This window comes from Mus musculus, chromosome 9, assembly GCF_000001635.26.
Source record: "Mus musculus strain C57BL/6J chromosome 9, GRCm38.p6 C57BL/6J".
NCBI lineage: Eukaryota > Metazoa > Chordata > Mammalia > Rodentia > Muridae > Mus > Mus musculus.
The window spans coordinates 86,436,873-86,459,193 of record NC_000075.6 but is presented as its reverse complement, the minus strand read 5'-3'; the positions used below and the strand labels follow the sequence as shown (position 1 = coordinate 86,459,193).

The 22,321-nt window shown below is 41.9% G+C and overlaps 1 protein-coding gene across 2 annotated transcripts in view; it reads left to right on the top strand.

Annotated features, from left to right (window-relative positions):
* Positions 1–22,321, top strand: part of Ube2cbp (ubiquitin-conjugating enzyme E2C binding protein) — a 157,743-nt gene that overhangs the window by 5,783 nt on the left and 129,639 nt on the right. The window contains exons 2-4 of one of the 2 annotated variants that reach the window (NM_027394.2): positions 7,184–7,380; positions 10,341–10,431; positions 18,440–18,608. In NM_027394.2, the coding sequence (NP_081670.1) occupies positions 7,184–7,380; positions 10,341–10,431; positions 18,440–18,608 (457 nt within the window). The remainder of the gene's footprint in view (positions 1–7,183; positions 7,381–10,340; positions 10,432–18,439; positions 18,609–22,321) is intronic. The other variant, XM_006511432.4, reaches the window with a different exon arrangement.

Genomic DNA, 22,321 nt, shown 5'->3' with positions numbered 1-22,321 from the left:
GCTGAGAAGAAGGTATATCCTTTTGTTTTAGGATAAAATGTTCTGTAGATATCTGTTAAGTCCATTTGTTTCATCACTTCTGTTAGTTTCACTGTGTCCCTGTTTAGTTTCTGTTTCCATGATCTGTCCATTGGTGAAAGTGGTGTGTTGAAGTCTCCCACTATTATTGTGTGAGGTGCAATGTGTGCTTTGAGCTTTACTAAAGTTTCTTTAATGAATGTGGCTGCCCTTGTATTTGGAGCATAGATATTCAGAATTGAGAGTTCCTCTTGGAGGATTTTACCTTTGATGAGTATGAAGTGCCCCTCCTTGTCTTTTTTGATGACTTTGGGTTGGAAGTCAATCTTATCAGATATTAGGATGGCTACTCCAGCTTGTTTCTTCATACCATTTGCTTGGAAAATTGTTTTCCAGCCTTTCATTCTGAGGTAGTGTCTACCTTTTTCTCTGAGATGAGTTTCCTGTAAGCAGCAAAATGTTGGGTCTTGTTTGTGTAGCCAGTTTGTTAGTCTATGTCTTTTTATTGGGAAGTTGAGACCATTGATATTAAGAGATATTAAGGAAAAGTAATTGTTGCTTCCTGTTATTTTTGTTGTTAAAGTTGGCATTCTGTTCTTGTGGCTGTCTTCTTTTAGTTTTGTTGAGGGATTATCTTCTTGTTTTTTCTAGGGTGTGGTTCCCATCCTTGTATTGGTTTTTTTCTGTTATTATCCTTTGAAGGGCTGGATTCATGGAGAGATAATGGGTGAATTTAGTTTTGTCGTGGAATACTTTGGTTTCTCCATCTATGGTAATTGAGAGTTTGGCCGGGTATAGTAGCCTGGGCTGGAATTTGTGTTCTCTTAGTGTCTGTATAACATCTGTCCAGGCTCTTCTGGCTTTCATAGTCTCTGGTGAAAAATCTGGTGTAATTCTGATAGGCTTGCCTTTATATGTTACTTGACCTTTTTCCCTTACTGCTTTTAGTATTCTATCTTTATTTAGTGCATTTGATGTTCTGATTATTATGTGTTCTTTCCCGTTTCTTACAGAGTAGTTTCCCATTGTCTGAGTGTCTCACAAACCGTGTTCTTATTTTTCTATTGCTGGATGTTTTTATTATTATTATTATTTCCAGAAGGTGTTTATTATGAGTCAGTAGCATTACTTTGCTTTATAAGATGTGTGTGTGTGTGTTGGAGCTAGGCAAATACATTTGCCACTAAGCCACACCCCCAGACTTGTTTAATGTCTTTTTATGACATATATACCCTTGGTTAATACTTAAGGGTAGAATTACGGTAATATAGGATAGATGAGTGCATCACTTTGTGCCGAACTGTCAAACAGTTCTCTAAGGTGGCCAGTCTGGAGTTGAGCCATTCTGGTAGGAATATGGAGGTATCTCATGGTAATTTTAATTTCCCTGGTGACGTACAATGTTGAGAACTTTTTCACCTACTTTTTGGTAATCCAAGGGTGTTCTTTTGTAAAGTATCTTATGGTTTCTAGCTAATAAAAACAGGTTAGTCTTGTTGCTAAGTTGAAACAGTGCTTTACAATCTAAAGCCCTGTCAATTTGTGGATGTTTTCTGGCATCTGTGGCAGATGTTTTCATTTTACTAATGCAGGTTGAGTGTGCCTTATAAGAAAGGGTCTGGGTGGGCCTCAAGTGTTACATATTTTGGACTTTTCTGGAGATTGCAGTTTTTGCAGAGATTTTACTCATTGAGCATCCCTAATCTGGAAATCCAAAGTGGTTTGGATCTGTATCTCTTTTGTTCCAGGGCATTTTGGCTTCTCAGCCTAGGGACACTCAGTGCGTTCTGTCTTTTGATGAGCAAAAATTTTAATCTTAATAAAATCCGGTGTCTCAATTTGTTTTAAACAGCCTTATTTGGTGCATTAAATCTTTGCCTATCTCAACTTTGTGACCCCACCCTCCACCCCATACACACCCCTAGGATTCTTTCAGCTATGTCTTTATTTAGAGATGGGTCTTGCTGTTCTAGCCAGGCTCCTGGGCTTAAGGAACTATGTGCTTACCTCAGCCTCCCAAGCCTCTGGGACCGACTGCATGACTGACACTGAGCTCAGCTTTTCTGCATTTGTCTTCTAGGAGACTTACAACTTTTGTTTCTGTCTCTGGCACATTGGATTAATTTTTGTGTTCACAGTAAAATAGGAGTCAAAGTTTATTTTATTATATATGGATATCCAGTTGATTGGTGGTCTTTAATTACAACCATAGTTTTTCTTATTGGATAGCTCAGCATCTGTATCACAAATCAGTTCCCTACACTGTTTTTGTGAACATTGTTTTCTGCCCTTATCCTTTAAACCCGTGTCTTTATAAGTGTTTTTTCCCCATGTAGCATACGCATGAGGGTTTTTTTTTTGTCAAATAAAATTTGAAAATCTATGTATTTACTAGAAGTTTTACTCCTTTTATTTATTAATAAATTTATTTATTGAGTTTGGATCCTCATCTTTAGTTAATTAATTTATTTAGTTTTGGGGTTTTGAGACAGGGCTTCTCTGTGTAGTCCTGGCCATCCTGGAACTTGCCCTACAGTCTAGGCTAGCCTTTTACTCAGAGATTCACTCGCTTCTTCTGCCTTGATTAAAGGTATGTGGCACTTGGCATATATATATTCACTCCTACCTAAGGGTGGAATTACTGTACGTGTGTATGTGTATGTGTGTGTGTGTGTGTGTGTGTGTGTGTGTGTGTGTGTGTGTTTATATTAGCATTTCAAGGTTAGGAATACAAAATGATGGGTGTAATTGTAATTCTCCTAATGTAATTGTAGTCTCTAAGGCTTACTGCTTCAGTCTGCTAACCTAGGTCTACTCCTAGAAGCTTCTAGCCTGCATACACTTTTGTCTAGACCTAGACTGTCTTCAGCCTCTGAGACTTGCTGCTGAATAAGCTCACCCTTTCTAGCTCTTTCTGATCTCTGGCTGGCTGGCCAACTCAGCTGTTCTGGCTCAAACTCCTCTCTATACTATCTAATTCCTGTCTCTCTCTCTCTCTCTCTCTCTCTCTCTCTCTCTCTCTCTCTCTGCCTCTCCTGAATTGCTCTGTGTGGCCTCATACTAATTCTGGCAATTTGTTTTCATCTTCTCGCTCCTTCATTGTCTTGTTTGTACTGTCTTCACCTGTGTCCAGCGTGTTTTCTGTTCAACCTGTCTCCGTAAAACCCTCTCAGTAAAAAAACTTCCTTCTTCCTTTTCTCTCCCTGTGCTGCTTTCTCTTTTGTTGCCTCTTCCTCCTCTCCTCGTGAGAGGTGGGCATATCCTATTTTGTCAAATCTTTCCCTGACTCGTCACTTTGTCTGCCACTCAATTAGACATCATTTTCAAACATGGGTGCTTCCTTCTACACACTAACTTCACCTTCATCTTTTGGGATTAAAGGTGTGTGCTAAGGGTGTGTCTGTATTCCAGCCAGAGGGATTAAGGGTGTGGGCTAAGGGCTAAACCATACCGCAACGAGAAAGATTTTTTTTTTCAGTAAATAACACAATCTTGGGGTTCACAGTGTGATCAAATGTCCTGCAGCAGATGGGTTTTGTTCCGGTATTTGTATATTCTTTTGCTGTTCTTCTGCTCCAAGCCCATCCCCAACCCCACCTGCTGGCCCCCTTCCATTCCCCATTTGCTCTCTTCTGCGTCATGGCAAATGCATTCTGCTATCTTATTTTTCTTTCTCATCTCCCTGCTTCCTTAGGACCTCATTTCTCATTCTCACTGTCTCTGTTCTTATTATATGACCTAAACCCACCTTCACCCACATATATAAAAATTAAAATCTAGTATCCATGCCATCCGAGAAAACATGTCATCTGACTGAGTTTGATATAATGTAATGAGCTGGATCCAGGTCCATCCAGTTTCGTGAGAGAGCCATGATTGCATTTTTCTTCATGACAGAATAAAATTCCATTGTGTATATGGACCAACTTTATTTTTTCATTCATCTGGATTCATTTCCTCACCATTGTGAGTAGTGCAGTAATAAACATAGATGTGAAAAAATCTCTGTGATAGGACCCAAGAGTCTTTCAGCTATACATACACACATACACAAACACACACACATACACACACAGATACATACACACATTCACACCCACATGCCCACCCACACTCATACACATATACACAGATAAACACACACATACACACATACACATTCACACCCACATACACACTCACACTTATACACACATACACAAACATTCACACACACACTTACACACACACATACATACATATTCACACCTACATACACACCCACACTCATACACACATACACAAACATACACAAACTACAGACACAGAGGAATAATATAGCCTAGTCATGTCATAGCTTTAATTTTAGTTTTTGAAAAAATTTCATACTAATTTCTATAGTCTCTACACCACTTTACATTCTTGCTCATAATAGCAGTGGATGAATGAATAATGGCCAGAGAAAAATACAAAAACAAAGGGTAAAATAAGAACCATAAAGTAGTATACTAAATAGAGAGAAATACCTGGAAAACCACAATGAAGTGAGGGGTAGAGAATAAGTCTTTTATTTAAATGAGAGGTAACATTTGCCTAACACACTGAGTGGAATGAGGTATGCACTGTGAGATGCTAAGCAGAAGAAAGCTTGAAGGAGTGGGGCTGATAGGGTTTAGATCTGAAGTGTGCAGAAGGCTCATGTGTTGAAAGTCTGACCTCCCAGAGTATCAGTGTTCAGAGGTGACATGATTTTGATGGTCCTAAGTTCATCAGCGGAGTAGCCCATTGATAGACTCATAGCTAAGTGGATTATTGGGAGAAATGGAAACGGTGAGGGGCGGATCATGGTTAAAAGCAGCCCATGCTCTTCAGCTCTCATTGCTTCCTGACTGCCACGAGGCAAACAGCTGTGCCTTATGCTCCTCACCGTAATATTCAGCTTTTCCTCGGACCCAAGGCAACAGGCCTTAGAGGCTGTGGTCCAGAATGACTGAAGCTGGAGATACCATGCAAGTTTCTTCTTAAGTTGCATTTCTCAGACGCTTTGTCACAGTGACAGTAAGGTGACTAACACACTGATTACCTCATGTCTAAGTGTTTATTAACCCTATTTCTAGTAACAAAATAAACAAAAGGTCTTGGTTTGCAGCATTGGATAAATATTTTCACCATGACATTTAGCCTGTAAGAGTTGCAGATGTCCTGTTTCGTTAGTATCCAGTGTCTAAGAACTTGCTGAAGCTGAATCTAGAAGTATAGCACTAAGTCTTATGGGGCATTTAAGGACGATAGCTGCTTTTCAGGGAGATGTGCTGTCCTGGGTAGCTTTAAGGAGGGTGTGGCCCCTGAATAATAATAGTAAGAATGCCCCAAGACACTGAAAGTGGAGTCTCTACACAGGACATTCTCACTTCCTTTGTCTGCCTCTTTACTTTGGTGCTCAGTAGTATGGTATAGGCTTATCTAGTTTGATTTTCTTTCTTTCTACTCTAGTCCTGATGTAGTTTTCTCTCAAGCAACCTTATTGTTTTGCCTTTTAAAAACATTCCAAGGAGTGTGTACTGGTTACGTGGGGCAGGGCATGCCTGTAATCCTAACACTTGGGATTTAGAAGCAAGAGCACCAGGAGTTCCCGGTCATCCTCCATTACATAGCTGAGTGTGAGTCTGGACCGGGACACTTGAGACCTTGTCTCAAAAAGCGTGCATGTATGCATGTATAGTGTGTGTGTGTGCACAACTACACACTGGGAATCTAGCCTAGGGCCTTGCATATGCCACCAAATTAAATCCCCAGGACTTCTTTTTAAATAGAAAATTGTCCTTCTAGACTAAGATTTGGTGCTCATTACTATTGGAATGTCATTTCTTTTAGACTTCTGGCACATAGATGACACTGTTGACTAACACACAAACATTCATTCCCACCTATTTATATCTCTGTAGCTATGCACATCCTAAACCATGATCTCATAGAGGTATCCCTAATTCTAGCCCACTGCCACAGGTCCATTCTAGCATCCTCCCTTTGTTTCCATGTAACTGTATTCTTGCACAGTATAAATCCCGTCTCCCATTAGCCTCCTGATGTTTATCTCCCTGGTCAGTCTTCTATGCAACCAGGCTTCCGCTGGCTCTTTCCTGTTCCCTCTTCTCCCCTCTACATGCTGCAACCTTCTTATAGACCAAGAGTCTTCTTGGAATCTATGGGTATAAGTTCTAACTCCCCACAGAGGTGTTGTTCGGAGGCAGGGCCTCTAAGAGATCTTGAGGATGGAACCACTAAGATGAGTGAGATGCAAGCAGAAGGAGACCCCCCCCCCCAGCTGCCTTCCTACACATCATCTTATGGAGACCGTGTGGTTCATGGAACAGCCAGTCAGATTTACAAGTTCAGCTGAAAAATCAACACAAGAAAACTTACATCTGTGTTGAATGTGTGTGTAAACTTTCCTCCCGCGCTGAGATCTCCTAAGCAGTACAGTTGAGGACTGTAGACACACAACCCGATGTTTTGGGTGTTATGTGCAATGCTGACAGTGTGTGTGCACTTTAGTCAGCTCTGTGTAAGTGGTTGAATTTTTCACAACTGAGAAGATTAGCCATCCGAAGCAGGGGCAGAAGCAGGGGCAGTGGGGGCTCAGGTTACCAGTGGTGTTTTGGGGGGACATTTCTAGGTGCCAACTGTGCTTCAAAAATACTGCAGTAGCAAGGTGGACACCAAGCTATCTCATGGCTTCTTTTGGCACAGCCTGTGAACTAAGAACTGGCTTTTTTTTTTTTTCTGTTGTTTGGGGCGTTTGTTGTTGTTTGAGATAAGTTCTCACTGTGGGTCCTAGGCTGGTGGAGAACTCAGGAAATATTTACTCTCTGACTTTTTACAGAAACCTTGCTGACATCTGTGACTTTTTATGACAATCTTGATTACCGGCTAAGCAGTACTTTGATTTTCTGACTTTAATGCTGTTCTCAGAAGCAAGAGTTAAAAACATGACCTGGGAATCTCACGTGGTGATGGCTGCAAGCCCTGCCTGATCTAACCTAGTCCAGCTTGTCTCCCAGGGTCTGTTTCTGTTTTCCTGGGACAAGGATTTTAGGGTCTCTATGCTGGGTTAAGGTTTGGATTTTGTAAGCTTTGCCTTTCATCAGAGAGAAGTCGTCACTTGGCTTTTATTTTGTGTCATCAGTGGGCCAGATGAAGGAGGGATGCACCTGGACATTTCCATAACGCCCACCTCTCTTTTGGTGAGAACCCCTGACGGCTGCACCGAGATCCGACTTCCAGCAGGGGTCAGACTTGTACCTTCCTCGTGTGGCGGGCTGCAGTATATCAGTGGCGATGGTTTACATCTGCGCTTGCGGGTCCAGGCTGAATCCAGCCCACGTGAGTAGGAGCGGCACTCCTGGAGGGCTTTGACGTTTTTTTAGTTGAACTTTTCCCAGGTGAAAAGTTAGGCAATCAATGACCTGGAGGGGTCGAGAGATTCCAGGGTCTGGAACAGTTCTGCCAGTTAGCAGCTGTGTGCTGTGTGCTGTATCACTCTCCTTTCTCAAACCTTCATGTCTTTCTTTTAACAGTATGTTTAAAAATGCGCTTTAATTTTTAGGGGATGTTTAGCCTTGTCGCAAATTTGAGCAGAAGGTGCAGAGATTTCCCCCAAACTGCCCAGTTCGTTTCTTTAACCATAAATGTCCGGCTCACGGATATGAGGATAAAATTATAAAGCTGTTGTATGAAACCTGGTTGGTTTTAAAACACTGCATAGATATGTTTTCATTCAGCAGACAGGTTAGCTTCTACGAGGTGTGTGTGAGCCGTTTGATATGGGTGCTGGAAACACAGATGCCCACAAGCCACATAGCTGTCTGGTAATGTGGAGTGTGTGTCCTAGTGGGCGGGAACAACAGATGCTGAGCAGATAATTAAGTTGGAAACAGCACAATGCTGTGGGCACAGTAACAGAGTAATGCTGTGGGGAGTGACTGAGTTTCGTGAAGGCCACCCTGAGGGCGTGACAGTTTGAGCAGTAGACATTATCCCGGCTATGAAGAGACCATTTTAGATGGAACAGTACAAGTAGAGACATAATATAATATTGTTGTGGTTGGATTGTGGTTGTATACAAACTCAAAATGCATCTCGATGCAATTAGGTAGTAAACCTTTTCTTTTTGTAAGCTCTCATGACTTTTTTTTTTTTTTTTTAAATTCTGCTCATTGCATTTCTTACAATGTGCTATAATAGACAAGGCAGACAGCATTGGAAGGAACCGTGTTGATGCTTCGTGTCAGAGAAAGGCTTTGCTTGTGTCTATGACACCCTGAGACCTTATTGTTGAGCCATCTGTAGGTACTTTATCAGAACTATGTAGAGTCTAGAGGTGGGGACAACAGGATTGTCCCAAAAAGCCTGTAAGAGACATGAAGCTATCCCCTGGCTTTGGAAAGACAAGAGAAGATGGGGGTGGTTGGGGAGGGGGGGGGGGATGTTACTCTTTTTTTTTTCTTTTTCTGGCCTAAGGGTAATTTTGCTAATTTCTGAATTAGTGAATGGCTAAAGTATGCAGAAACAATTTTAGAAACAAGGAACAGGAAAAAGAGATGTCCTGACATGCTTAAGTGACATCTGATAAACACCTGGAATGACATTGAATCCTGAAAAGGAAAAAGTAAACAAAAATTGTTCCTCTCCCCCAGCTCCCCCACAGCACGCAGGAACTTCCTGTTGAGTTTGGAAACTGGCAGAAGGCAGGCACGAGAGCCACCTTGTTCCCTGGGACTCTGATGGAGACCCTCAGGGACATAGAATTTGGGTTTGTTGCCTAATCATAGTCTGCAACTGAATTATTTTCAACATTTTCAGTTAATGAGCAACATTTAATATTCTAACCATGGACAAAATAAATCCACTGCTGTGTGCTGGTTTGTGTATTGTTTGTGTTTGTTGGACTATTTCTTTGTGTTTTTTGAAACATTTTGTTCAAATACCTGAAAAGGGAACTTTCAAAGCCTGTTCTCTGGTGCATGAAGATCTGTGTAAAGCAGGTTCCTCCATCTTTGATTGCTTTAGTGCTTTTTGCATAATAGGTGGGGGCTAAGCATTTGCTGCATGAATGACAATCAGGTAGGTGAATACTGGTGTGCACTGGAATCTAAATATTGTAGGAAGTAACTTGAAATTTTTAGCATTAATTATGTCTCAGGGTTTTCAAGCGTTGCGTTTTCAGCTGTAAGACCACGCTTTCCGGAGCAATCATGATACACATCACCCTGGCACACTACACCGTTTGGAGGTTAGTGTAGGTGAAGTGGTGACCTCTTGTGTGTGGAATTTGACCTGGGGATACATCTTTCCCAGCAGCAATGCTTATCCAGGATGCCACACGACCCAGTGGCCAGCAGAGGGCAGTGTTCCACTGGAAACGGATTCATTCTGGCTAGCCCGTTGGAGGGCTCACCTAGGTCCTCGTTATCGATGCTCCGCATTAGAGAATAATACTGTTTATTTAACCTCCGTGCAGCAGGGATTTGTGTAGACACTTAGAGATTAACTGCAGAGTTTTTTAATTGCCAGGACTTAAACTTTCTGGCATCTGAAAAGCATCTTAAACTACACACAAAAGAACAGCAAGTGGATTCTATTCTTCGCTTCTAATAACTAGGACTTCATTAATTCAATTAGGTTTTTTTATAGACTAGTAATACAGTATTTTTTTTTACATAAAACTTACCTTCATTTACAAATGAGACATCAGGAATGAGGGGAACAGCTATCCACTGCAGCTGTGTGGGAAGTCCATGTGTTCCCATAGCACCCAGTATCTCCCCTCCCTCTCACACCCATCTCCCACAGCTTCAGCAGACACTGCATTTTGCTCTTGGGTGAGGACACTCTACAGAGCTTTGCGTTCCTTAGGTCTGCTCCACAGAGACCCGTCTAGCCATTCATTTTGCTTGCTCATACTGTGTAATGGGCAGGGGTGGACATAAACCGTAAACATAAAAAGTGAGAAAGCCAGATTGAACTTACATGTTAGAAGTCCATCTCTCCTCATTGTTAATATAGAATTTACTGTATTTATGGAATGAGAGAAGGAACTCACCAGTATGTTCCATGGTAATCTAGGGCAGCTCCTGGCTCAGGAATTCTAAGCAAAATGTCTTTTGTTTTTGGAAACACTTGGCAGTGTTTGCTTCTGGTTGAGTCATTGGATAGTTCTAATTAAGCCTACACTTCAGAGTAAACCGTAAACAGCGTGTATTGCTGGTAATTTATTGTGCTAGCAAACTCTTTAAATATGATAATTTGTTCCAAACCTCTAAAACTCTGTTGATTTCCTTCAGAGCCGATTTCAGTGTTTAATCAAAGCTTGCAAGCCCAAGAATGTTGCACCTTTTATTGCCAGTCCTGTGGTGAAGTCACGATAAAGGACAGGTAAGGAATGTGTCCAACCCTGATTAAACTGTTTCTGGGAGTAATTACCAAGGGAACTGTGGAGGGCCTTAAAGTAAGAGCCGACTTAGTGTCACTTGGAACAAAGTGAAGCCCGACTCTCACCGTGGTGCTGGAGCGGAACGGGAGTCTGGTCTGAGGGAGGAAGCTGGTTATGGTGGAAGAGCTGGGCCCGTCACTGAGCAGAGAACCATGGAGTTGATCTCCTGTGTGTCCCTTTTGGTCTGAGGGTGTGTGAAGGTTTCCACAGAAAGTGAAGTTTCTACCTGTTAGAAGCTGTGCAGCAGGACTTTGTTATCTGTGCTAGCTCAGTCAGGGCTTTTCTAAAACCCATTTCCTAGCTCCCCTGCGTGTAAGATGGAGCATACGGAGCACTCATTAACCTTTTCTCGGTGATTAGGTTAATCTTGTAACCGGCACTGGTGATGTGCCATAATTACCCTGTGGAGAAGGGAAGGACTCTTAGCTATTTCCTCAGCATTCCCATTTCCCTCTTCCTCAAGTGAGCTTTCCAGTTTCTTGGGCACAAATGCTTCCTCTGAATTTTCAGCTTCTAGCAACGACTCACGTGGAAGACGGCTGAAAGCATTACTGTTAGCGGTATTTAATGGAAGCATTTGGTGTTCTTTGATGGCTTTTCTAAGTCAGGTGCCTGGGACCAGCAAGGGATGCTTCCTTTCTGAAGTCTGCTCCTTTCTCAATGTCCCTGGCGCTATAATGCCAGACCTTTGCCTGGTAGATGTCTTCTGTTCCCCATACAGAGTCATCAGCCACTGTGGCCGTTCATTGCCTTTAGAGCTGAAGTCACCTGCCTTTGCCCACTGTCTCCCCACCTAATGGCACTTAGTCAGCAGCTTTCTGCCTGCTCAGCCTGCTTCTGGTTCTGCCCTGTGCAGATGCACCCCCCCCCCCCCCACCACCACCGAGTATGTCTTCTGAAGAACAGTTGTTCTTCCTGGATGGAGCCCAGGAATCCTTTGCCTACCGCAGCAGCTCTCCGGTCCTCCCTCCCATTTCAGCCTCCTCCCTCCTTGCCAAGCTTACAGGTATCACACGGGCCTGGTCATGAGCATGTGTTCCATACCTTTGCCGGGTTTTCTGAATCCTATCTTTACAGGATATCCCTAACGTGAAGGCTACTCCCTTTCCTGAATGCAGCTCCCTTTCCTGAAGGCTACTCCACCCTCTCTTCCTCCCTGGTTAGTCACCACCTGCTAACTCAGCTGACATAGCATTCGCTTGTCTTGTGATGTAGCGAGCCTTGTCTCTCTCCTGGGTTGCATCAGGTACTCTCCTGAGGTTCCTTTGCCTGTCTACGCACGCTGGGCTTGAAGAATGGGAAGAGCCACACTGACTTCCGTGTCCTTTGTTCCTGCTTTCTTGATTGTATAGCATAGAGAGGGAGTCAGCAGTGGCAAGGCGTGTTTCCATCCACCATTCACTATCCCAGCGGTCTTGGATAACTTATTATCCAATAAGTCCTTATTGAGAAAGTGTAGCTAACAGTAAGACTTACCTTGTAGTGCTGTTGATAGGGTCTGATGATTCAAGTGGTTCTAGCCATGCCTGGTGCCGGGTAAGCATTCACCATTCGCTGATAGCTATTGCAGTAATCATTCTTACCAGCATCCCTCAGCATCAGGCGTGGTGCCCAGAGAAAAAGTGTGTTCTTAGCGAGTGTTGCTGGGTTGGCTGGAGTAAAGCTAGGTGTGTGTATTTTGGCTTCCTACCAGCTGTTCTTGCTTGCCTCCTGATCTCAGCAGGGTTCCAAGTAGATGAGCTAGCACAAATGCACCCTCAAGATTTAAGGAAGTTGCACACAGAGCATCTTTTTAGTGATTGGCACGAGTAAGAAACGAAGGGGTCTTAAATCTACAGAGAGGAAGTTGCTCCCGATCTGCACCAGAGGCAGATCCACTTCTGAAAGAGCTAAGAGATCTCCGTATATCCTGGCCTTCTCTCAATCTGTCCCAGGCTCGGGTTTAATTCTCAGATGAAGTTTCTGAAATGTCTCATCCCGTGCCACATGCAATATGCAAGTTATGGCCGGAACACTTACATTCTTGGTTGGTGCTATGACAGAAGAAAAATGCTGCTCTACTATTGCCTGGTATTTGCGCTTTGTTGGGAAAGGGCCTCACTATAGTGCCTGTCTCTCCTATCCAGGACTGGGACCATCTGCTTTGTGTCAGACCTGTCTATGATTCTCCAGTTGAGAATGGGGAGGTTGTGGGGCTGATGGTGAAAGACAGCTGTCTTTCTCCTTGACTGTCAGGGGGTGTGGCATTCTCCCCACCTGAGAGTGGAACACGGGTATGAACTTTGGCTTTCTCACTGAGAAGACAGAGAGGATCTGTTTGTACCACCTTAGCTTCTTCTAGCCAAAGCCTTCTAATAATTCATATTTTCCAAGCTTACCAAGAAAGCTAAGCAATGTAAAATATATAACAGAGGAAGTGCTCAACAAGCATTTTAATCGGTTTTATTGATTCTTTCTCCCCTTTCTGGATTGTTTTTTATTAGTAAACTAGATGATCTTTTATTTTTTTAAAATTTTTTTAAAGATTTATTTATTTAAGCTATGTATATGAGTACACCTTTGCTCTCTTCAGACATACCAGAAGAGGGCATCAGATCCCATTACGGATAGTTGTGAGCCACCATGTGGTTGCTGGGAATTGAATTTAGGACCTCTGGAAGAGCAGTCAGCGCTCTTAACCACTGAGCCATCTCTCTAGCCCTAGATGCTCTTTTATTAGTAAACCAGCAAATTGTCTAGTTGAATGTCTCTTTGGGGCTGAGGATGATGGTCCACATGTCAGTAGCAGTCAGAGTAAGATGAGGAATGCAGGCCTCCTCCCAGCCCTTGCACAGCGCACCTTTGTGTCTAACCTGCGAGGATGTCCCGAGCAGCACGGATCTGAAGTGGCTCAAGGTGTATATTCATCTCCATCTTGGACAGCGAACAACACAACTCTGGATGGGCTCCCTGAGTCTCTGCTTGTGGATTTCACACTTGACCGAATCCCAGAACTCTGCTCTTTCTCCTTAGTAACCAGTTCTATGTGGTTGGTAAGGACCACTTTGGTGCTTCTTGAAAAGAAAATGAAGCAAGCAGTATTTGAAGCAACCTTAGGTTATCATCAATGAGTTGTATGCAGCGTTCCCAGGAAGGTACATAGGATTATTGACTGCTTTCTTGTAAACTTTCCTTTTGTTACTTTTATAACAATGTGCATGTGTGTATCTATGTGTGGGTATATGCAGGCGTGAGTGCAGTTGCCTATGGAGTCCAGAAAAGGTTGTTAGATCTCCTGGAGTTGGAGTTACAGGTGGTTGTATGGCGTGGGTGCTGGGAGCTGGGCTCATGTCCTCTGTGAGAGAGGTATGCTCTCAACCTTTGAGCCATCTCTCAAGCTTAGGCCTTCTTCTGGTAATAAGTTACTTTAGTTTGGGGGGTATTATTTCCTTCTCTGTAAAATGAAGAAGTTGGGTTAAAGAAACCTGTGAGAGTTCCATTAGCTTGAAAGTCCTGATAGATGAAATTCCAGAGGCTGTGCTTTGGGCTCGTGTGATTCTTAAGTATCCTAGTTCAAGGCTAACACATGCTCTGTTCTTTCCTTTTGAATGAGGAAGATCCCTTTTTTTTTTTCAAGGAAAGTGCATAAGGTAGGAAGGCATTGAGTTGGAAAGACTCGTTAATGGCTTAATTCTTAGCACCAGGGTAACTGAACTCTGAGAAGGATGATAGCCAGTCTCATCATTCAGGGCCTCATGCTCTCAGCCAGTTTGTTTTGGCTGCCTAATAATTGATGACACCTTTTTTATTTTTTTTTTAACAAGACAGTTCCTCAATTCATAATTCCTTTAGTCCAAGTCTTCCTACAAAATTTGTCTGGATATGTGCATTTTTTAATTATATTCTTGTTGAGACCAAACAGTTCATCCTATCAGGCAGCAACTGTTACATTTTTCTTTTTTCTTTTTTTTTTTTTTGTAAATAGTCTAACAAATAGCCAGAGGTCATTGTGTTTGGATTTCGTTAGACCTCCTAGAAATAGATTTATGTCAGACTAGAATGACATCGGCAGCCAACAGATTTTCCACCCACACTGTCGATGGCATTGTCCTGAGGTCCGTGGACCAGGGCCTCCTGTCGCCCACACTGGTGAGGCTTGGTGTGAGCCCCAAGCTCATGGAGCCACACTGAACTCTAGGAGAAGAGTGAGATGGACTTTGTGGAAACAGATGTCACAGCGTCCAGTGCTTGCGGGAGTCACTTGGCAGATCAGCTCTAATTGTAGCTGAAAATAGTCTTGTGCATATAATCACTTGTTCATAACAGGAACAAATAGATTTAAAAAATAGAGTCAACTGTAGTTACACCATGGAGCACCTGCTTTGCATGTCCAACTCATGTGCAATCCCCGTCATCCTGCCCCCCTCCCCCCAAACAACATGTTTTGTAAACTGGCCTATTGGTAACATTATATAAACTTAGGAGTATGATTATATATTACAGATTAATCATGGTATATACAGGCAAAGATTAGAATGTAAAGCTAGTTTTATAAAGCTGGGTAATGTTACCTAAATTTACTTAAATTCTGGTAGCCGTATTTTGAGCTTTAATGTTTGATATTTTTCTGGAGGTCTTTAATACTCAGTTGGTTATCATCCAATCTGTAAAAACCACTATGGTATTGCTACTGATGAGAAACTGACTTCAAGGTTAAGGGACATTTCTTTCCACACAATGTTTAAGTGTCAAAACTTCATCAGTTGCTTTTGTTAAAGTTATATGTCACATGTCATTATTTTCCAAAAATTTATGTTTCAAGTGCATCAAAAATAAGTAGCAAACTTTAGTTTATTGTAAATGTGTATTGTTTCTCACAGAAGTTTAGGTGTTAGAGGAAAACATAAATTACTGTTTCTCTTCCTTTCTTTCTAGCAGAGTTTTGCTAAGCTACCTTAAATTAGAAATAATAATAATAATAGAAATAATTAATAAAAATAATAATGGTGTGTGTTTTATTTTGACCACTTCTTGGAAAGTAGATGATAGCAAAATACACTTTTTAGTGTTTTTTTTTTTTTTTCAGTAGATATATTTTCAGTAGAGCTGTGATTTAAACACATCTTTTGTTTTGGAAGGTTTCACGCCTCCCCCTAAAGCATCAGAAAACTCTTTTCCTCCTGTAAAACCCTTTTACTTTTGCACTGAGCTGTGCGTTACCTACTCCTTTCTGATGCCTTCTGTGCATGCTTAAAGGATCCATTGCAGTCGTTACTCATTGTCAGGTGGCGTCAAGTTTACTTGGAGATCTCCTGTTTTGTGTTACTGTGTGTCAACCCTCTTGGGTCTTGCTTCACTTTCATTTCTCCGATCATGCATGGTTCTGAGGTTCTGTATGGGCCCTGCAGGCACAATGTCAGGAGATGGAGAATGTTAGTGGAGAAGATCCAGGAACCTGTGTATGGCCTAACTCCTGCTCTTAGCGACCTTCTTAAAACACTGGAGTGCTCCTACCTATCCTTAGGACCAAGCCCTATCCTTTCCAAGCCAGTAACTCCTCACAGAAGGTGTGGCCATTTAACCCCTGAGCCTTTACTACTGCCCTGTGTTGCTAGGGAGGTAAAGGTATTCCAAGGGAAAGAGTGGTTTTAGAGCCAGAAAGCCCTGGGTAAAAACCCTTGCTTCAGTCTTCGCCTCAAATTCTGTTGGACTTGTGAAAATCTTTTCATACTCTGAAGCCCCATTTCCCTCCTCTGTGACAAGAGCCTTGTTGTTTTTATCTCACAAAGCGTCTTGAGCATTCACTATGGTAAGGTGTGTGCAATGCCACCACGGGTCTTATTCAGTGCTTCTACACATGCACATTCTCAAGATTACTATAGGATACATAGGTTGCTGGCTGGCTGGGCAGCTCAAGAATTCCTCTCTTGCGTGGGCTCTGCTGCAGTCCACGCGAGTAATTGTTCACATTCTCATTGGGGGACCCTTGTCTCCTTGTACGATATTGTTCCAGGTACAGAGTACAAGATCCATGGCAGGTAGTTGCTGCTTTGGCTGAGAAGTATCTCCTACCCTAATCAGACAGTGTTTCATCACAATCCTTTAGTTGTGGCTTTTAAGGTTTTACCAGGGTGACAGCATTCAGGGAAGTTCCAAGCATGCATCCTTACCAGCTGTGTGCAGCTCATTCATAGGTCTTCCTGGTAAGATGCGATTTCCCAATCATGGATTTTTTTTTTTTCTGTAAGCAGTGTTGCCTAGCAATACATGTGATGCCTAGGATCATACCTGGTTTCCAGGGTAACGAAGCTTGGCGGTTGTTCCAAAGGTCAGGTACTCTGGCAGCAAGGGAAAAGGTTTGTTAATTCTTGTACCCAGGATGCAGCAGATCCATCCAGGAGCCTCACATGTCAGACTTACTAAGATTTACTACTCCAGGAAATACTTAAGAAGTGTGTCAAACAGCGGGAATACAGCACAAAGATAAAGAGTAGTGCCTGCCTTGATGTTGTTTCTTCCAGTGCCCTAAATTCCTTTCATTGCCCGTGGAACCCCAGGTTTATTATCTTTCAAAGGCCAACTCAGATGTTGCCTGTTCTCTAAAGTTGATTAAACGGGAGTATGGCTTTGGTCCTCTCTGTCTATCCACCCTGTAGTCATGGGCTGGTTTGGGAGTACTCTGAATCCCTTAAAAATAAAGTGTAGATCCTGTGTTGCCGTGGGAATGCATGGTTGAGAAGGGAGCGGTTGCTTTTTCCACATTTTCAATGGGATCTGTACTCTCTCCCTCCCCCTCATTACTTTATTATGAGCTTTCTTACGCATGCCTTCGCTTGCTGAATGTCGTCTATACTTTCTACTGGAGTGCCTTCACAAGAAAGAGACTGTATGTATGTGCTTGGGTGTCAGATACCAGGCCAGCATATTACCCGTCCCATAGCGAGCTCTCAGAAATGTGTGCCGATTGAATCACCTGTAGCACCCGCCTAGGCTCTGCAGTCGGAATGATGCCGGGGTGTCCCATTTCAGTTAGCATTCCTTTGCCCAGTTTTGTCCCGTAGAGTTTCAAATTAAATGGCCTAAGTCTTCTAATCTGCCATTGCCGTTTTTTAATACTCATAGATGATTGGGAGAATCTAAGAAAAATGGCTAATATGGCGGGAGGGGGAAATAATTAAAAAAATTGGGCTAATGGAAATGATACACTCATATATTAAATATTTTAACTCTGGTCTTCTAAATATATATTAATTTATTTGTATTTTTCTAGTGAGAGAAACAGTAGGTGTGACCTTAAACAAAATTTCAACTTTACCATCACCAGCTGATAACCTTTGTTATCAAGTTATCATTTCGAGGCTAGCCTGGTCTACAGAGTGAGTTTCAGGACAGTCTGAGCTACACAGAGAAACCCTGTCTCAAAAAACAAAAAAAAAACAAAAACAACAAAAAAAAGTTATCAAACACATGCAATTTCTGTGTGTGTCTTCTTGGGGCACAGGTCTGCCATGTGTGTATGTAATAACTGTGGGTGTCTTCTCAGGGCACAGGCCTGTCATGTGTGTATGCAGTATCTATGTGTGTCTTCTCAGGGAACATGTCTCCCAGGCATGCATGCAGTGTCAGACTATGTCTTGTCAGGGTACAGAGACCAGCCATACCTGCATGCAGTGACTCAGGGCATAGGCCCTTCATGTGTCCATGCAGTGTTCATGAAGAGGATGGTTACTAAGTCTCTGTCACATTAGAGTGGCTGATTTTCGAGTAGGGAGCAAAGGGAGACTTCTCTGCCTGTTTATATTTTGTAAAACATTGTCTATATGAGGCATATATTACTTTCATAATTGGGGGAAATTGACATTGCAAGCATGTGGCTAATGAGCTTCCTTCATCTTTCATGCTGATTTAATTAAGAAAATGTTGCCTTTTGTATAGTGAAATAAAAAGATGCTGTTTTCTTCTTTCCACTAGGAAACTCCTCAGGGTGCTCCCCCTGCCCAGTGAGAACTGGAGCGCTCTGGTCGGAGAGTGGTGCTGCCATCCCGACCCCTTTGCTAATAGGCCTCTTCATCCGAGAGAAAATGACTGTTTTATTGGGGACTCTTTCTTCTTAGTGAATTTGAAAAGTGATTTGGAGCAGGTAAGAGTTGCACTGAAAAAAAAAAAATCTTTTCAAAATACATGCTTAAGAGGCTGATTTAGATACCAGTTTCCCTGCTTTTAATTCAGGGTTTGTTGAAGAGCTTGTTCTTAAAAAGCCCAAATTCATTATTTTTAACTGCTTCCTTCCATTCTCCAGCTCTTCGGATAAAGTAAGAACTTTAAACTCAAGCAGCTAGTAGAATCTGGAAGAACATTCCTGCATGGATTTGAGTGTGCTATCATTTCCCATACCAAATGCCCTGCTTTCTGGACATTATAATCATCTGTGCATTTTAATCTCAAAAGTCTTAGTAAAAGTGCAGGAGTATTAGCTCAGGATATCCACTTTGCGATTATCTTACTGTGTTTGCCCAAGGCCTAGACTTTTTTTTTTTTTTTAAAGATTTATTTATTTATTACATGTAAGTACACTATAGCTGTCTTCAGACACTCCAGAAGAGGGAGTCAGATCTTGTTACAGATGGTTGTGAGCCACCATGTGGTTGCTGGGATTTGAACTCTGGACCTTTGGAAGAGCAGTCGGGTGCTCTTACCCACTGAGCCATCTCACCAGCCCGGGCCTAGACTTTTTATTGTTGTTGGAAAAGCAGATATCATCAGAAAAAAAAGGAAAAGAAACAGGTGAGCGAGACTAACCTAAGCTATGGGGCCTACACTGGTACTTAGCAGATGGGGTCACATGCTCTCCTTACACAGTTTGTTTTAAGGAGAAGACAGCTTCCTCTCACCCCCAAAATAAATGGTTTACTCCTCTTTGAGGGGAGATCAACAGGGGTTGGTATGGTTCTTGTAAGGCGTTCTGGCCCTGATGGCCACTCAATAGAGAGATAATTTGAAACATCAAGAAAATCAATGCTGGACAGCTTTCGTTTCAACGGTGATCCTTACTGGCAGAAACAGGAGCATTGCGTTTTTAGTTTCAGTTAGAACTCAGTTAATTTCCGTGTAATAAAAGCTGCAGCCTGTGGCGGCTGGACAGCTGGAAGTCACAGCTAGCTTAGAAGGACATTGTGAGGAAGATGAGGGGAAGGGGTCGTACACTCAGATTGCTGTCAGCTACGGGTTCTTAGTGCCTCGCCTTGCTGCAGAAAGAAATCCACTTGTCGGTCGGGCTTACTGTAAAGCACTCTGTCTTTGTAACAGGTGAATGATTATATAGATTAATGCCATAGATTATATATATATATATACACACACACACATATATATATGTGGTTGTGTGTATGTATTAATATAGATTAACACCATAGGCTTAAATATATATTTTCATCTAAATTTAGATAATTTGTGTCCACATGTTTTCATTTTTATAGCTAAGCCACCGACTTGCAAAGTATTAGAAGGAGTGAGTGGAAAAACAAGGGGGAATGAATTAGGAAGAGAAACAGAGTTTCTCTTTTTGGATAAACTGTGACAAAATATATCCTCCACTCATCACTTGTCACTCATGTTAGACCCTTTTAAAGAAATTCCTTTTAAAGAATTTCTTGTCCTGGTAAACGGTAGTCCTGTACTTTGTATATTAAAGGAAGGGTCTTATATTTAGACATTGCAGTTTTCACTGTTAGGGGACTATGGGAAGTAGCTGTCATGACAAGGTGCTTGTGACAAGATTGTTTTCAAGTTGGTCTGGATGGAAGTTTCACTTTAATTGCATATTGTCGCAGTTGAAAGAGTGCCTGTGACCAAAATAGTAACATAAATTTGGAGCCACTGCTTAAACACTGCTCTCAAGGCTCCGGTGGGAGCAAGGCTGCTCTGTGCTATTGAAAACCTATTCCTCATATCACCCGGCCTCGCCATCCAGCCGGCTTTGGAAATGTCACATGGTGACACAACATTCTAATGGTATCTCTTGGGAAACATTTTCTTTCTGTGTGTGTATGAATGCGAGACAATATCAAGGGTCCTTAGAAACTGAAACAACACAAAAGAAAATAAAATCCTGGATAGGATGCTAATCCAGCACTTGGGGCACCACTGCCATCTCTCAGATATATTGATTTAATTAGTCCTCAACCGTGTCCGTCTTTGAGGTTTGCTCTGTAGCATTCCTACATTCCCACAGTGTTAGGCGGTTTCATTACACAACTTTGTTTTATTATCTTCTTGAAGCTTAGCTAGAGAAAAAAAATGCCTTGCAAAGTGGAGCTTGTATTTAAACGGAATCAACATGCTAGAGTATTTTAATTAAAAAGGTCGGAGTTTGAGAGCAGCACACACATAGAGCCTCATGTGCGCTCATTCGTCCATCCCTCCTTGTATTTATAATATTATTTGTGTCTCATTTATGCAGCAGTCTGTGTTTTCTAGTTTCAAAAGCCCTCTGCAGAAGCCAGTGTTGTGAATCACTTGTCATTTCTGATATTATTTTCTGGGCATCCCAACATATTGGATATTTTACATCTTATATTAAGATAATAAGGGTGGACCCCAATCTTCCATAAAAGTCATAATATGATTCCAAATTTAGGAAACAGAAGCTAGGCATGGGAGTTATTATGCCTGTGGTTTTAGCTACACTGGAGAAAGACACAGATAGGAAGATATCTGAGTTCAGGAGTTCAAAGCCAGCCTGATCTCATCTTGTAAAAACAACAAAGACTTAGACAATACAGTCACACTTCATTTTATTTTTTAAAAGAAGCAAAATTGAATTTGGAGTGATTACTACTGGAAAATATGGCCAAGACAGACTTTATCTTTTACATTTTGGGCACTGATTTCATAATTTTTAGAATTAAGAAATGTCTTCTGTGAAATCAATAATATCTCCACAAACATGGATCATTATAATCACAATGCATGTTTCATTTGCCCTCTTTTTTCTTGCTCAAATGATTAAAGCAGATTATAGTATTATATCATTTCTCCCTATGTGTTTTAGTATATGTGTAGGTCAAAAAATGGGGATTTAAAAATGCTATTTAAAAATAGCATTATCATGCCTAATAAAATCAGACCATATACAAATCATATTGTCTTCAAAGTATTTTTAGTAGGTTTATTTGAATCAAAATCCACATATTTGACTGGGGTGATTTGCTTTTTATTGATAAATTCTGATTATCCATCTCTTATAAAGTTACAATCTTTTTTTAAAAAATAAACAAACAATAAGATATATTTATTGAAAGTTAAAACAGTGACACAGCAGTTGAGAATGCTTTTTGCAGATGACCCAAGTTTAGGTCCAACCCAGGCAGCTCACAACTGTCTGCAATTCCTTCTCCAGGGAGTTCATCACTCTCTTCTGGCCTCCCTGGGCACGCGCGCACACACACACACACACACACACACACACACACACACACACACACATACACACACATACACACACACACACACACACACACACACAAACACACACACACACACACACACACACACACACACACACACACACAGTCCCATTTTCTGGTCTGAGTTGAGTTAAAGGAAATCCTTTCTGGCTTCAGTGGTCTAGTAAAACCCTTCATTTATATTCTTCTTATACAACAAGACATTAAAAATGGATAGCTTTAATACCAATTGGAGGCTGGATGGGTATTTAGATTCTTAGCCTGAGCCTGGCGATCTCGGCCTTAAAGAGTGAGTTGTCTGGCTTCGCAAGCTCTTTCCTTTCTGGGCATGAGCAGTTTGACACTCCCTTTGGTTCAGGCTGGGGTTCTGTTGCTTCTGATGGGAATG